Genomic DNA, 13,523 nt, shown 5'->3' on the forward strand with positions numbered 1-13,523 from the left:
ACAGTCCCATGATCAGCGCCTGTCAGTCACTGATCATTGCCTGATAAACACGTGATCAGTGCATGATGAGCCATGTGATCAGTGCCTGATCAGCCACGTCATCAGTGCATGCGCAGTCACGTCATCAGTGCATGATAGCCACGTGATCAGTGCATGCTCAGTCACGTGATCTGGACTTGATCAGCCACGTGATCAGTGCCTGCAGAGTCACGTGATCAGGCCTGCTGAGCTGCGTGATTCCTGGCCGGCTCCATCTGCATGACTATTGCCGCTGGCTGCTGATTCCTGTCGGCTCATCTGCTTGACAATTGCCAGCTGAGCTGCGTGATTCCTGCCTGGTCACGTGCTTGATTATTGCCAGTTGAGCAGCATGATTCGTCACTGCTGAGCTCCATGCTTATTGCCTGCTGATTGCGTGGTTCGTGTCTGCTCAGCTCTTTGAGTATCGCCTCCTGAGGTCCCTGTTCGGTCGCCACCTGCCGGGGACCAGCCCCAACGGAGCCAGGGAGGCGAAGGAGAGAGGGCCGAGGCGACGATGGAGAGGCGAAGCAGAGAGGGCAAGAAGAAGAGGAGGAGGAGAGCGCAGGAGGAAAAGTCGGGGAGAAAAGAGACGGAGGAGCGGGGGGACGCGGAAGACCAAGCAAACGGCAAGACAAGAAGGGGCACCACGGACGGAGGCCGCAGGCGCCCGCGCGAAGAGCGAAAGGGGCCGCACCCGAGACACCGGCGCGAGGGGGCGGAGCAGCCCAGGCAGAAGGAGGAAGCGGGGGGGGCCGCGCGCCAGAGGGAGACGCAGCGGGAAGGGAAAGGGAAGAAGGACAAGGAACGGGAGGAAGGGGAGCGGGAAGGGAACGCGGGACAGAGAGAGCGAGAGGGGGGGGGGACAGCCCCCAGGGAAAGCAGAGGGGAGAGCACAAAGCAAGACAGGAGGCAGACGCCGGGGGGGGGGGGGGAGAGGCGCGAGAAGAGCCGGGGGGACGCCGGAGGCGCGAGCCCGCAGGGGCGGAGGCCGAGCCGCCGGCCGCAGGACCGGGGGCCAGAGGGGAAGGCCGCCCCGGCGCCCGGCACAGGAGCAGGGCAGGCGCAGGCACGAGAGCAGGGCCGGCGCAGCCACGGGAGCACGGACGGCACAGGCACGGGAGCAGCGCCGCGCAGGCACGGGAGCACCGGAGGAGAAACACGGGAGCAGGGAACGACCAGCCACGGGAGCACGGCAGGCGCGGGCAGGGGGCAGGGCCGGAGCAGCCACCGGAGCAGGGCGGGCACAGGCCCCGGAGCAGCGCCGGGCAGGCACGGAGCACGGCCGGAGAAACACGGGAGCAGGGCCCGAACAGCCACGGCAGCAGGGCAGGCGCAGGCACGGGAGCAGGGCAGGAGAGCCACGGGAGCAGGGCGGGCACAGGCCCAGGAGCAGCGCCGGGCAGGCACGGAGCAGGGCCGGAGAAACACGGGAGCAGGGCAGGAGGAGCCAGGGGAGCAGGGCCCGAGCAGCCACGGCAGCAGGGCAGGCGCAGGCACGGCAGCAGGGCAGGAGAGCCACGGGAGCAGGGCAGGCGCAGGCACGGGAGCGGGACGGGAGCAGCCACGGGAGCAGGGCCGGCAGAGGCACGGGAGCAGGGCCGGCGGAGCGGCGTGAGGCCGGGCGGCGCAGCGGCGGGACAAGGGCCAGCGGAGCGGCGGGAGGCCGGCCGGGGCACGGGCGGAGGAGGGCCAGGGGAGCAGCAGGAGGCGGCACGGCGGAGCGCAGGCGGAGGGCCGGCGGAGGGCGGGGGCGGGGCGGCGCAGCGCGGGGAGGAGGCCGCCGGAGGGCCCGGGCGGGCGCCACCGGCCGGGGACCAGCCCCAACGGAGCCAGGGAGGCGAAGGAGAAGGGCCGAGGCGACGGGGAGAGGCGAAGCAGAGAGGGCAAGAAGAAGAGTAGGAGGAGAGCGCAGGAGGAAAAGGCGGGGGAGAAAAGAGACGGAGGAGCGGGGGGACGCGGAAGACCAAGCAAACGGCAAGACAAGAAGGGGGCACCACGGACGGAGGCCGCAGGCGCCCGCGCGAAGAGCGAAAGGGGCCGCACCCGAGACACCGGCGCGAGGGGGGCGGAGCAGCCCAGGCAGAAGGAGGAAGCGGGGGGGGGCCGCGCGCCAGAGGGAGACGCAGCGGGAAGGGAAAGGGAAGAAGGACAAGGAACGGGAGGAAGGGGAGCGGGAAGGGAACGCGGGGACAGAGAGAGCGAGAGGGGGGGGGGACAGCCCCCAGGGAAAGCAGAGGGGAGAGCACAAAGCAAGACAGGAGGCAGACGCCGGGGGGGGGGGGGAGAGGCGCGAGAAGAGCCGGGGGGACGCCGGAGGCGCGAGCCCGCAGGGGCGGAGGCCGAGCCGCCGGCCGCAGGACCGGGGGCCAGAGGGGAAGGCCGCCCCGGCGCCCGGCACAGGAGCAGGGCAGGCGCAGGCACGAGAGCAGGGCCGGCGCAGCCACGGGAGCACGGACGGCACAGGCACGGGAGCAGCGCCGCGCAGGCACGGGAGCACCGGAGGAGAAACACGGGAGCAGGGAACGACCAGCCACGGGAGCACGGCAGGCGCGGGCAGGGGGCAGGGCCGGAGCAGCCACCGGAGCAGGGCGGGCACAGGCCCCGGAGCAGCGCCGGGCAGGCACGGAGCACGGCCGGAGAAACACGGGAGCAGGGCCCGAACAGCCACGGCAGCAGGGCAGGCGCAGGCACGGGAGCAGGGCAGGAGAGCCACGGGAGCAGGGCGGGCACAGGCCCAGGAGCAGCGCCGGGCAGGCACGGAGCAGGGCCGGAGAAACACGGGAGCAGGGCAGGAGGAGCCAGGGGAGCAGGGCCCGAGCAGCCACGGCAGCAGGGCAGGCGCAGGCACGGCAGCAGGGCAGGAGAGCCACGGGAGCAGGGCAGGCGCAGGCACGGGAGCGGGACGGGAGCAGCCACGGGAGCAGGGCCGGCAGAGGCACGGGAGCAGGGCCGGCGGAGCGGCGGGAGGCCGGCCGGCGCAGCGGCAGGACAAGGGCCAGCGGAGCGGCGGGAGGCCGGGCGGCGCAGCGGCGGGACAAGGGCCAGCGGAGCGGCGGGAGGCCGGCCGGGGCACGGGCGGGAGGAGGGCCAGGGGAGCAGCAGGAGGCGGCACGGCGGAGCGCCAGGCGGAGGGCCGGCGGAGGGCGGGGGCGGGGCGGCGCAGCGCGGGGAGGAGGGCCGCCGGAGGGCCCGGGGCGGGCGCCACCGGCCGGGGACCAGCCCCAACGGAGCCAGGGGAGGCGAAGGAGAGAGGGCCGAGGCGACGAGGGAGAGGCGAAGCAGAGAGGGCAAGAAGAAGAGGAGGAGGAGAGCGCAGGAGGAAAAGGCGGGGGAGAAAAGAGACGGAGGAGCGGGGGGACGCGGAAGACCAAGCAAACGGCAAGACAAGAAGGGGGCACCACGGACGGAGGCCGCAGGCGCCCGCGCGAAGAGCGAAAGGGGCCGCACCCGAGACACCGGCGCGAGGGGGGCGGAGCAGCCCAGGCAGAAGGAGGAAGCGGGGGGGGGCCGCGCGCCAGAGGGAGACGCAGCGGGAAGGGAAAGGGAAGAAGGACAAGGAACGGGAGGAAGGGGAGCGGGAAGGGAACGCGGGGACAGAGAGAGCGAGAGGGGGGGGGGACAGCCCCCAGGGAAAGCAGAGGGGAGAGCACAAAGCAAGACAGGAGGCAGACGCCGGGGGGGGGGGGGGAGAGGCGCGAGAAGAGCCGGGGGGACGCCGGAGGCGCGAGCCCGCAGGGGCGGAGGCCGAGCCGCCGGCCGCAGGACCGGGGGCCAGAGGGGAAGGCCGCCCCGGCGCCCGGCACAGGAGCAGGGCAGGCGCAGGCACGAGAGCAGGGCCGGCGCAGCCACGGGAGCACGGACGGCACAGGCACGGGAGCAGCGCCGCGCAGGCACGGGAGCACCGGAGGAGAAACACGGGAGCAGGGAACGACCAGCCACGGGAGCACGGCAGGCGCGGGCAGGGGGCAGGGCCGGAGCAGCCACCGGAGCAGGGCGGGCACAGGCCCCGGAGCAGCGCCGGGCAGGCACGGAGCACGGCCGGAGAAACACGGGAGCAGGGCCCGAACAGCCACGGCAGCAGGGCAGGCGCAGGCACGGGAGCAGGGCAGGAGAGCCACGGGAGCAGGGCGGGCACAGGCCCAGGAGCAGCGCCGGGCAGGCACGGAGCAGGGCCGGAGAAACACGGGAGCAGGGCAGGAGGAGCCAGGGGAGCAGGGCCCGAGCAGCCACGGCAGCAGGGCAGGCGCAGGCACGGCAGCAGGGCAGGAGAGCCACGGGAGCAGGGCAGGCGCAGGCACGGGAGCGGGACGGGAGCAGCCACGGGAGCAGGGCCGGCAGAGGCACGGGAGCAGGGCCGGCGGAGCGGCGGGAGGCCGGCCGGCGCAGCGGCAGGACAAGGGCCAGCGGAGCGGCGGGAGGCCGGGCGGCGCAGCGGCGGGACAAGGGCCAGCGGAGCGGCGGGAGGCCGGCCGGGGCACGGGCGGGAGGAGGGCCAGGGGAGCAGCAGGAGGCGGCACGGCGGAGCGCCAGGCGGAGGGCCGGCGGAGGGCGGGGGCGGGGCGGCGCAGCGCGGGGAGGAGGGCCGCCGGAGGGCCCGGGGCGGGCGCCACCGGCCGGGGACCAGCCCCAACGGAGCCAGGGGAGGCGAAGGAGAGAGGGCCGAGGCGACGAGGGAGAGGCGAAGCAGAGAGGGCAAGAAGAAGAGGAGGAGGAGAGCGCAGGAGGAAAAGGCGGGGGAGAAAAGAGACGGAGGAGCGGGGGGACGCGGAAGACCAAGCAAACGGCAAGACAAGAAGGGGCACCACGGACGGAGGCCGCAGGCGCCCGCGCGAAGAGCGAAAGGGGCCGCACCCGAGACACCGGCGCGAGGGGGGCGGAGCAGCCCAGGCAGAAGGAGGAAGCGGGGGGGGGCCGCGCGCCAGAGGGAGACGCAGCGGGAAGGGAAAGGGAAGAAGGACAAGGAACGGGAGGAAGGGGAGCGGGAAGGGAACGCGGGGACAGAGAGAGCGAGAGGGGGGGGGGACAGCCCCCAGGGAAAGCAGAGGGGAGAGCACAAAGCAAGACAGGAGGCAGACGCCGGGGGGGGGGGGGAGAGGCGCGAGAAGAGCCGGGGGACGCCGGAGGCGCGAGCCCGCAGGGGCGGAGGCCGAGCCGCCGGCCGCAGGACCGGGGGCCAGAGGGGAAGGCCGCCCCGGCGCCCGGCACAGGAGCAGGGCAGGCGCAGGCACGAGAGCAGGGCCGGCGCAGCCACGGGAGCACGGACGGCACAGGCACGGGAGCAGCGCCGCGCAGGCACGGGAGCACCGGAGGAGAAACACGGGAGCAGGGAACGACCAGCCACGGGAGCACGGCAGGCGCGGGCAGGGGGCAGGGCCGGAGCAGCCACCGGAGCAGGGCGGGCACAGGCCCCGGAGCAGCGCCGGGCAGGCACGGAGCACGGCCGGAGAAACACGGGAGCAGGGCCCGAACAGCCACGGCAGCAGGGCAGGCGCAGGCACGGGAGCAGGGCAGGAGAGCCACGGGAGCAGGGCGGGCACAGGCCCAGGAGCAGCGCCGGGCAGGCACGGAGCAGGGCCGGAGAAACACGGGAGCAGGGCAGGAGGAGCCAGGGGAGCAGGGCCCGAGCAGCCACGGCAGCAGGGCAGGCGCAGGCACGGCAGCAGGGCAGGAGAGCCACGGGAGCAGGGCAGGCGCAGGCACGGGAGCGGGACGGGAGCAGCCACGGGAGCAGGGCCGGCAGAGGCACGGGAGCAGGGCCGGCGGAGCGGCGGGAGGCCGGCCGGCGCAGCGGCAGGACAAGGGCCAGCGGAGCGGCGGGAGGCCGGGCGGCGCAGCGGCGGGACAAGGGCCAGCGGAGCGGCGGGAGGCCGGCCGGGGCACGGGCGGGAGGAGGGCCAGGGGAGCAGCAGGAGGCGGCACGGCGGAGCGCCAGGCGGAGGGCCGGCGGAGGGCGGGGGCGGGGCGGCGCAGCGCGGGGAGGAGGGCCGCCGGAGGGCCCGGGGCGGGCGCCACCGGCCGGGGACCAGCCCCAACGGAGCCAGGGGAGGCGAAGGAGAGAGGGCCGAGGCGACGAGGGAGAGGCGAAGCAGAGAGGGCAAGAAGAAGAGGAGGAGGAGAGCGCAGGAGGAAAAGGCGGGGGAGAAAAGAGACGGAGGAGCGGGGGGACGCGGAAGACCAAGCAAACGGCAAGACAAGAAGGGGGCACCACGGACGGAGGCCGCAGGCGCCCGCGCGAAGAGCGAAAGGGGCCGCACCCGAGACACCGGCGCGAGGGGGCGGAGCAGCCCAGGCAGAAGGAGGAAGCGGGGGGGGGCCGCGCGCCAGAGGGAGACGCAGCGGGAAGGGAAAGGGAAGAAGGACAAGGAACGGGAGGAAGGGGAGCGGGAAGGGAACGCGGGGACAGAGAGAGCGAGAGGGGGGGGGGACAGCCCCCAGGGAAAGCAGAGGGGAGAGCACAAAGCAAGACAGGAGGCAGACGCCGGGGGGGGGGGGAGAGGCGCGAGAAGAGCCGGGGGACGCCGGAGGCGCGAGCCCGCAGGGGCGGAGGCCGAGCCGCCGGCCGCAGGACCGGGGCCAGAGGGGAAGGCCGCCCCGGCGCCCGGCACAGGAGCAGGGCAGGCGCAGGCACGAGAGCAGGGCCGGCGCAGCCACGGGAGCACGGACGGCACAGGCACGGGAGCAGCGCCGCGCAGGCACGGGAGCACCGGAGGAGAAACACGGGAGCAGGGAACGACCAGCCACGGGAGCACGGCAGGCGCGGGCAGGGGGCAGGGCCGGAGCAGCCACCGGAGCAGGGCGGGCACAGGCCCCGGAGCAGCGCCGGGCAGGCACGGAGCACGGCCGGAGAAACACGGGAGCAGGGCCCGAACAGCCACGGCAGCAGGGCAGGCGCAGGCACGGGAGCAGGGCAGGAGAGCCACGGGAGCAGGGCGGGCACAGGCCCAGGAGCAGCGCCGGGCAGGCACGGAGCAGGGCCGGAGAAACACGGGAGCAGGGCAGGAGGAGCCAGGGGAGCAGGGCCCGAGCAGCCACGGCAGCAGGGCAGGCGCAGGCACGGCAGCAGGGCAGGAGAGCCACGGGAGCAGGGCAGGCGCAGGCACGGGAGCGGGACGGGAGCAGCCACGGGAGCAGGGCCGGCAGAGGCACGGGAGCAGGGCCGGCGGAGCGGCGGGAGGCCGGCCGGCGCAGCGGCAGGACAAGGGCCAGCGGAGCGGCGGGAGGCCGGGCGGCGCAGCGGCGGGACAAGGGCCAGCGGAGCGGCGGGAGGCCGGCCGGGGCACGGGCGGGAGGAGGGCCAGGGGAGCAGCAGGAGGCGGCACGGCGGAGCGCCAGGCGGAGGGCCGGCGGAGGGCGGGGGCGGGGCGGCGCAGCGCGGGGAGGAGGGCCGCCGGAGGGCCCGGGGCGGGCGCCACCGGCCGGGGACCAGCCCCAACGGAGCCAGGGGAGGCGAAGGAGAGAGGGCCGAGGCGACGAGGGAGAGGCGAAGCAGAGAGGGCAAGAAGAAGAGGAGGAGGAGAGCGCAGGAGGAAAAGGCGGGGGAGAAAAGAGACGGAGGAGCGGGGGGACGCGGAAGACCAAGCAAACGGCAAGACAAGAAGGGGGCACCACGGACGGAGGCCGCAGGCGCCCGCGCGAAGAGCGAAAGGGGCCGCACCCGAGACACCGGCGCGAGGGGGCGGAGCAGCCCAGGCAGAAGGAGGAAGCGGGGGGGGCCGCGCGCCAGAGGGAGACGCAGCGGGAAGGGAAAGGGAAGAAGGACAAGGAACGGGAGGAAGGGGAGCGGGAAGGGAACGCGGGGACAGAGAGAGCGAGAGGGGGGGGGGACAGCCCCCAGGGAAAGCAGAGGGGAGAGCACAAAGCAAGACAGGAGGCAGACGCCGGGGGGGGGGGGGAGAGGCGCGAGAAGAGCCGGGGGGACGCCGGAGGCGCGAGCCCGCAGGGGCGGAGGCCGAGCCGCCGGCCGCAGGACCGGGGCCAGAGGGGAAGGCCGCCCCGGCGCCCGGCACAGGAGCAGGGCAGGCGCAGGCACGAGAGCAGGGCCGGCGCAGCCACGGGAGCACGGACGGCACAGGCACGGGAGCAGCGCCGCGCAGGCACGGGAGCACCGGAGGAGAAACACGGGAGCAGGGAACGACCAGCCACGGGAGCACGGCAGGCGCGGGCAGGGGGGCAGGGCCGGAGCAGCCACCGGAGCAGGGCGGGCACAGGCCCCGGAGCAGCGCCGGGCAGGCACGGAGCACGGCCGGAGAAACACGGGAGCAGGGCCCGAACAGCCACGGCAGCAGGGCAGGCGCAGGCACGGGAGCAGGGCAGGAGAGCCACGGGAGCAGGGCGGGCACAGGCCCAGGAGCAGCGCCGGGCAGGCACGGAGCAGGGCCGGAGAAACACGGGAGCAGGGCAGGAGGAGCCAGGGGAGCAGGGCCGGAGCAGCCACGGCAGCAGGGCAGGCGCAGGCACGGCAGCAGGGCAGGAGAGCCACGGGAGCAGGGCAGGCGCAGGCACGGGAGCGGGACGGGAGCAGCCACGGGAGCAGGGCCGGCAGAGGCACGGGAGCAGGGCCGGCGGAGCGGCGGGAGGCCGGCCGGCGCAGCGGCAGGACAAGGGCCAGCGGAGCGGCGGGAGGCCGGGCGGCGCAGCGGCGGGACAAGGGCCAGCGGAGCGGCGGGAGGCCGGCCGGGGCACGGGCGGGAGGAGGGCCAGGGGAGCAGCAGGAGGCGGCACGGCGGAGCGCCAGGCGGAGGGCCGGCGGAGGGCGGGGGCGGGGCGGCGCAGCGCGGGGAGGAGGGCCGCCGGAGGGCCCGGGGCGGGCGCCACCGGCCGGGGACCAGCCCCAACGGAGCCAGGGGAGGCGAAGGAGAGAGGGCCGAGGCGACGAGGGAGAGGCGAAGCAGAGAGGGCAAGAAGAAGAGGAGGAGGAGAGCGCAGGAGGAAAAGGCGGGGGAGAAAAGAGACGGAGGAGCGGGGGGACGCGGAAGACCAAGCAAACGGCAAGACAAGAAGGGGGCACCACGGACGGAGGCCGCAGGCGCCCGCGCGAAGAGCGAAAGGGGCCGCACCCGAGACACCGGCGCGAGGGGGCGGAGCAGCCCAGGCAGAAGGAGGAAGCGGGGGGGGGCCGCGCGCCAGAGGGAGACGCAGCGGGAAGGGAAAGGGAAGAAGGACAAGGAACGGGAGGAAGGGGAGCGGGAAGGGAACGCGGGGACAGAGAGAGCGAGAGGGGGGGGGGACAGCCCCCAGGGAAAGCAGAGGGGAGAGCACAAAGCAAGACAGGAGGCAGACGCCGGGGGGGGGGGGGAGAGGCGCGAGAAGAGCCGGGGGACGCCGGAGGCGCGAGCCCGCAGGGGCGGAGGCCGAGCCGCCGGCCGCAGGACCGGGGCCAGAGGGGAAGGCCGCCCCGGCGCCCGGCACAGGAGCAGGGCAGGCGCAGGCACGAGAGCAGGGCCGGCGCAGCCACGGGAGCACGGACGGCACAGGCACGGGAGCAGCGCCGCGCAGGCACGGGAGCACCGGAGGAGAAACACGGGAGCAGGGAACGACCAGCCACGGGAGCACGGCAGGCGCGGGCAGGGGGCAGGGCCGGAGCAGCCACCGGAGCAGGGCGGGCACAGGCCCCGGAGCAGCGCCGGGCAGGCACGGAGCACGGCCGGAGAAACACGGGAGCAGGGCCCGAACAGCCACGGCAGCAGGGCAGGCGCAGGCACGGGAGCAGGGCAGGAGAGCCACGGGAGCAGGGCGGGCACAGGCCCAGGAGCAGCGCCGGGCAGGCACGGAGCAGGGCCGGAGAAACACGGGAGCAGGGCAGGAGGAGCCAGGGGAGCAGGGCCGAGCAGCCACGGCAGCAGGGCAGGCGCAGGCACGGCAGCAGGGCAGGAGAGCCACGGGAGCAGGGCAGGCGCAGGCACGGGAGCGGGACGGGAGCAGCCACGGGAGCAGGGCCGGCAGAGGCACGGGAGCAGGGCCGGCGGAGCGGCGGGAGGCCGGCCGGCGCAGCGGCAGGACAAGGGCCAGCGGAGCGGCGGGAGGCCGGGCGGCGCAGCGGCGGGACAAGGGCCAGCGGAGCGGCGGGAGGCCGGCCGGGGCACGGGCGGGAGGAGGGCCAGGGGAGCAGCAGGAGGCGGCACGGCGGAGCGCCAGGCGGAGGGCCGGCGGAGGGCGGGGGCGGGGCGGCGCAGCGCGGGGAGGAGGGCCGCCGGAGGGCCCGGGGCGGGCGCCACCGGCCGGGGACCAGCCCCAACGGAGCCAGGGGAGGCGAAGGAGAGAGGGCCGAGGCGACGAGGGAGAGGCGAAGCAGAGAGGGCAAGAAGAAGAGGAGGAGGAGAGCGCAGGAGGAAAAGGCGGGGGAGAAAAGAGACGGAGGAGCGGGGGGACGCGGAAGACCAAGCAAACGGCAAGACAAGAAGGGGCACCACGGACGGAGGCCGCAGGCGCCCGCGCGAAGAGCGAAAGGGGCCGCACCCGAGACACCGGCGCGAGGGGGCGGAGCAGCCCAGGCAGAAGGAGGAAGCGGGGGGGGCCGCGCGCCAGAGGGAGACGCAGCGGGAAGGGAAAGGGAAGAAGGACAAGGAACGGGAGGAAGGGGAGCGGGAAGGGAACGCGGGGACAGAGAGAGCGAGAGGGGGGGGGGACAGCCCCCAGGGAAAGCAGAGGGGAGAGCACAAAGCAAGACAGGAGGCAGACGCCGGGGGGGGGGGGAGAGGCGCGAGAAGAGCCGGGGGACGCCGGAGGCGCGAGCCCGCAGGGGCGGAGGCCGAGCCGCCGGCCGCAGGACCGGGGGCCAGAGGGGAAGGCCGCCCCGGCGCCCGGCACAGGAGCAGGGCAGGCGCAGGCACGAGAGCAGGGCCGGCGCAGCCACGGGAGCACGGACGGCACAGGCACGGGAGCAGCGCCGCGCAGGCACGGGAGCACCGGAGGAGAAACACGGGAGCAGGGAACGACCAGCCACGGGAGCACGGCAGGCGCGGGCAGGGGGCAGGGCCGGAGCAGCCACCGGAGCAGGGCGGGCACAGGCCCCGGAGCAGCGCCGGGCAGGCACGGAGCACGGCCGGAGAAACACGGGAGCAGGGCCCGAACAGCCACGGCAGCAGGGCAGGCGCAGGCACGGGAGCAGGGCAGGAGAGCCACGGGAGCAGGGCGGGCACAGGCCCAGGAGCAGCGCCGGGCAGGCACGGAGCAGGGCCGGAGAAACACGGGAGCAGGGCAGGAGGAGCCAGGGGAGCAGGGCCGAGCAGCCACGGCAGCAGGGCAGGCGCAGGCACGGCAGCAGGGCAGGAGAGCCACGGGAGCAGGGCAGGCGCAGGCACGGGAGCGGGACGGGAGCAGCCACGGGAGCAGGGCCGGCAGAGGCACGGGAGCAGGGCCGGCGGAGCGGCGGGAGGCCGGCCGGCGCAGCGGCAGGACAAGGGCCAGCGGAGCGGCGGGAGGCCGGGCGGCGCAGCGGCGGGACAAGGGCCAGCGGAGCGGCGGGAGGCCGGCCGGGGCACGGGCGGGAGGAGGGCCAGGGGAGCAGCAGGAGGCGGCACGGCGGAGCGCCAGGCGGAGGGCCGGCGGAGGGCGGGGGCGGGGCGGCGCAGCGCGGGGAGGAGGGCCGCCGGAGGGCCCGGGGCGGGCGCCACCGGCCGGGGACCAGCCCCAACGGAGCCAGGGGAGGCGAAGGAGAGAGGGCCGAGGCGACGAGGGAGAGGCGAAGCAGAGAGGGCAAGAAGAAGAGGAGGAGGAGAGCGCAGGAGGAAAAGGCGGGGGAGAAAAGAGACGGAGGAGCGGGGGGACGCGGAAGACCAAGCAAACGGCAAGACAAGAAGGGGCACCACGGACGGAGGCCGCAGGCGCCCGCGCGAAGAGCGAAAGGGGCCGCACCCGAGACACCGGCGCGAGGGGGGCGGAGCAGCCCAGGCAGAAGGAGGAAGCGGGGGGGGCCGCGCGCCAGAGGGAGACGCAGCGGGAAGGGAAAGGGAAGAAGGACAAGGAACGGGAGGAAGGGGAGCGGGAAGGGAACGCGGGGACAGAGAGAGCGAGAGGGGGGGGGACAGCCCCCAGGGAAAGCAGAGGGGAGAGCACAAAGCAAGACAGGAGGCAGACGCCGGGGGGGGGGGGGAGAGGCGCGAGAAGAGCCGGGGGACGCCGGAGGCGCGAGCCCGCAGGGGCGGAGGCCGAGCCGCCGGCCGCAGGACCGGGGGCCAGAGGGGAAGGCCGCCCCGGCGCCCGGCACAGGAGCAGGGCAGGCGCAGGCACGAGAGCAGGGCCGGCGCAGCCACGGGAGCACGGACGGCACAGGCACGGGAGCAGCGCCGCGCAGGCACGGGAGCACCGGAGGAGAAACACGGGAGCAGGGAACGACCAGCCACGGGAGCACGGCAGGCGCGGGCAGGGGGGCAGGGCCGGAGCAGCCACCGGAGCAGGGCGGGCACAGGCCCCGGAGCAGCGCCGGGCAGGCACGGAGCACGGCCGGAGAAACACGGGAGCAGGGCCCGAACAGCCACGGCAGCAGGGCTAGGCGCAGGCACGGGAGCAGGGCAGGAGAGCCACGGGAGCAGGGCGGGCACCAGGCCCCAGTGAGCACGTTCCGGGCAGGGCCACGGAGCAGGGCACGGAGAAACACGGGGTAGCAGGGCAGGAGGAGCCAGGGAGCAGGGCCGAGCCAGCCACGGCAGCAGGGCGAGGGGCAGGCACTTCGGCAGCAGGCCCAGGAGAGCCACGGTTGCGAGGGCGGCGCAGGCACGGGAGCGGGACGGGTAGCAGTCCACTGGGATGCATGGGTTCCGGCAGTAGGCACTCGGAGCATGGGTCCGGCCGGAGCGCGGGAGGCGGGCCGGCGCTAGCGGCCAGGAAAAGGCCTACGGAGCGGCGGAGGCGGGCGGCGGCAGCGGCCGGGACCATAGGGCCAGGAGCGGCGGGAGGCCGGGCGTGGGCACGGCGGAGAGGGCCAGGGGAGCTGCTGGAGGCGGCACGGCGGGGAGCGCCAGGCGGATGGGCCGGCGGAGGGCGGGGGGTGGGCGGGGCGGCGCAGCGCGGGGGAGGGCCGTTTTGGTGTGTCGTTCTGTGTCTTGTGTGTGTTCTGATGGGCCCGGGCAGGCTCCAACCGGCCGTGGGACCAGCCAACGGAGCCAGGGAGGCGAAGGGAGAGAGGGCCGAGGCGACGACGGAGGCGAGCGAGAGGGCTGAAGCAGAGATTGGGCAGTAGTAAGAAGTAGGAGGTAAGGAGAGCGCGAGGAGGGAAAAGGCCTTGGGGAGAAAGATGGATCGGTAGGAGCGGGGTGGGTATGTGCATGATAGACTCTGAAGTCCAGCGTCATAGACAATAGAAGGGGCCTACCATCGGACGGATGTCCGCTTGTTTTTAGGCCCGCCGCGAAGAGCGACAAGGGCCGCACCCGAGACACTGCGCGACGGGGCGGAGCAGCCCAGGCAGAAGGAGGAGCGGGGGCGGCCGGCGCCAAGTGAGACCGCAGCGGGAAGGGAAAGGAAGAAGACAAGAACGGAGGAAGGGGAGCGGGAAGGACATAAGG

General features: G+C 75.0%; 1 protein-coding gene across 1 annotated transcript; it reads left to right on the top strand.

Moving 5' to 3' along the window:
• Positions 1-535: 535 nt before the first annotated feature.
• Positions 536-12,511, top strand: LOC112445626 (hornerin-like). Its single transcript, XM_024989126.1, has 10 exons — positions 536-867; positions 1,071-1,916; positions 2,309-3,623; positions 3,757-4,713; positions 5,159-6,115; positions 6,629-7,828; positions 7,961-9,008; positions 9,363-10,408; positions 10,760-12,028; positions 12,314-12,511. Exons 1-10 carry the CDS (start codon positions 536-538, stop codon positions 12,509-12,511), a joined length of 9,168 nt encoding a protein of 3,055 aa, XP_024844894.1.
• The last annotated feature ends 1,012 nt before the right edge of the window (positions 12,512-13,523 follow it).

This window comes from Bos taurus, unplaced genomic scaffold (genome assembly GCF_002263795.3).
Source record: "Bos taurus isolate L1 Dominette 01449 registration number 42190680 breed Hereford unplaced genomic scaffold, ARS-UCD2.0 Leftover_ScbfJmS_2176, whole genome shotgun sequence".
Taxonomy (NCBI): domain Eukaryota; kingdom Metazoa; phylum Chordata; class Mammalia; order Artiodactyla; family Bovidae; genus Bos; species Bos taurus.

Bases quoted from the DNA above. Each gene is read 5' to 3' on its own strand.
- LOC112445626 (XM_024989126.1), top strand. From the start codon at position 536: ATGGAGAGGCGAAGCAGAGAGGGCAAGAAGAAGAGGAGGAGGAGAGCG. The intron at 4,714-5,158 runs GCAAGAAGAAGA...GCGAGCCCGCAG, and splicing joins GGAGAGGCGAAGCAGAGAGG to GGGCGGAGGCCGAGCCGCCG. The intron at 6,116-6,628 runs GCAAGAAGAAGA...CGCCCGGCACAG, and splicing joins GGAGAGGCGAAGCAGAGAGG to GAGCAGGGCAGGCGCAGGCA.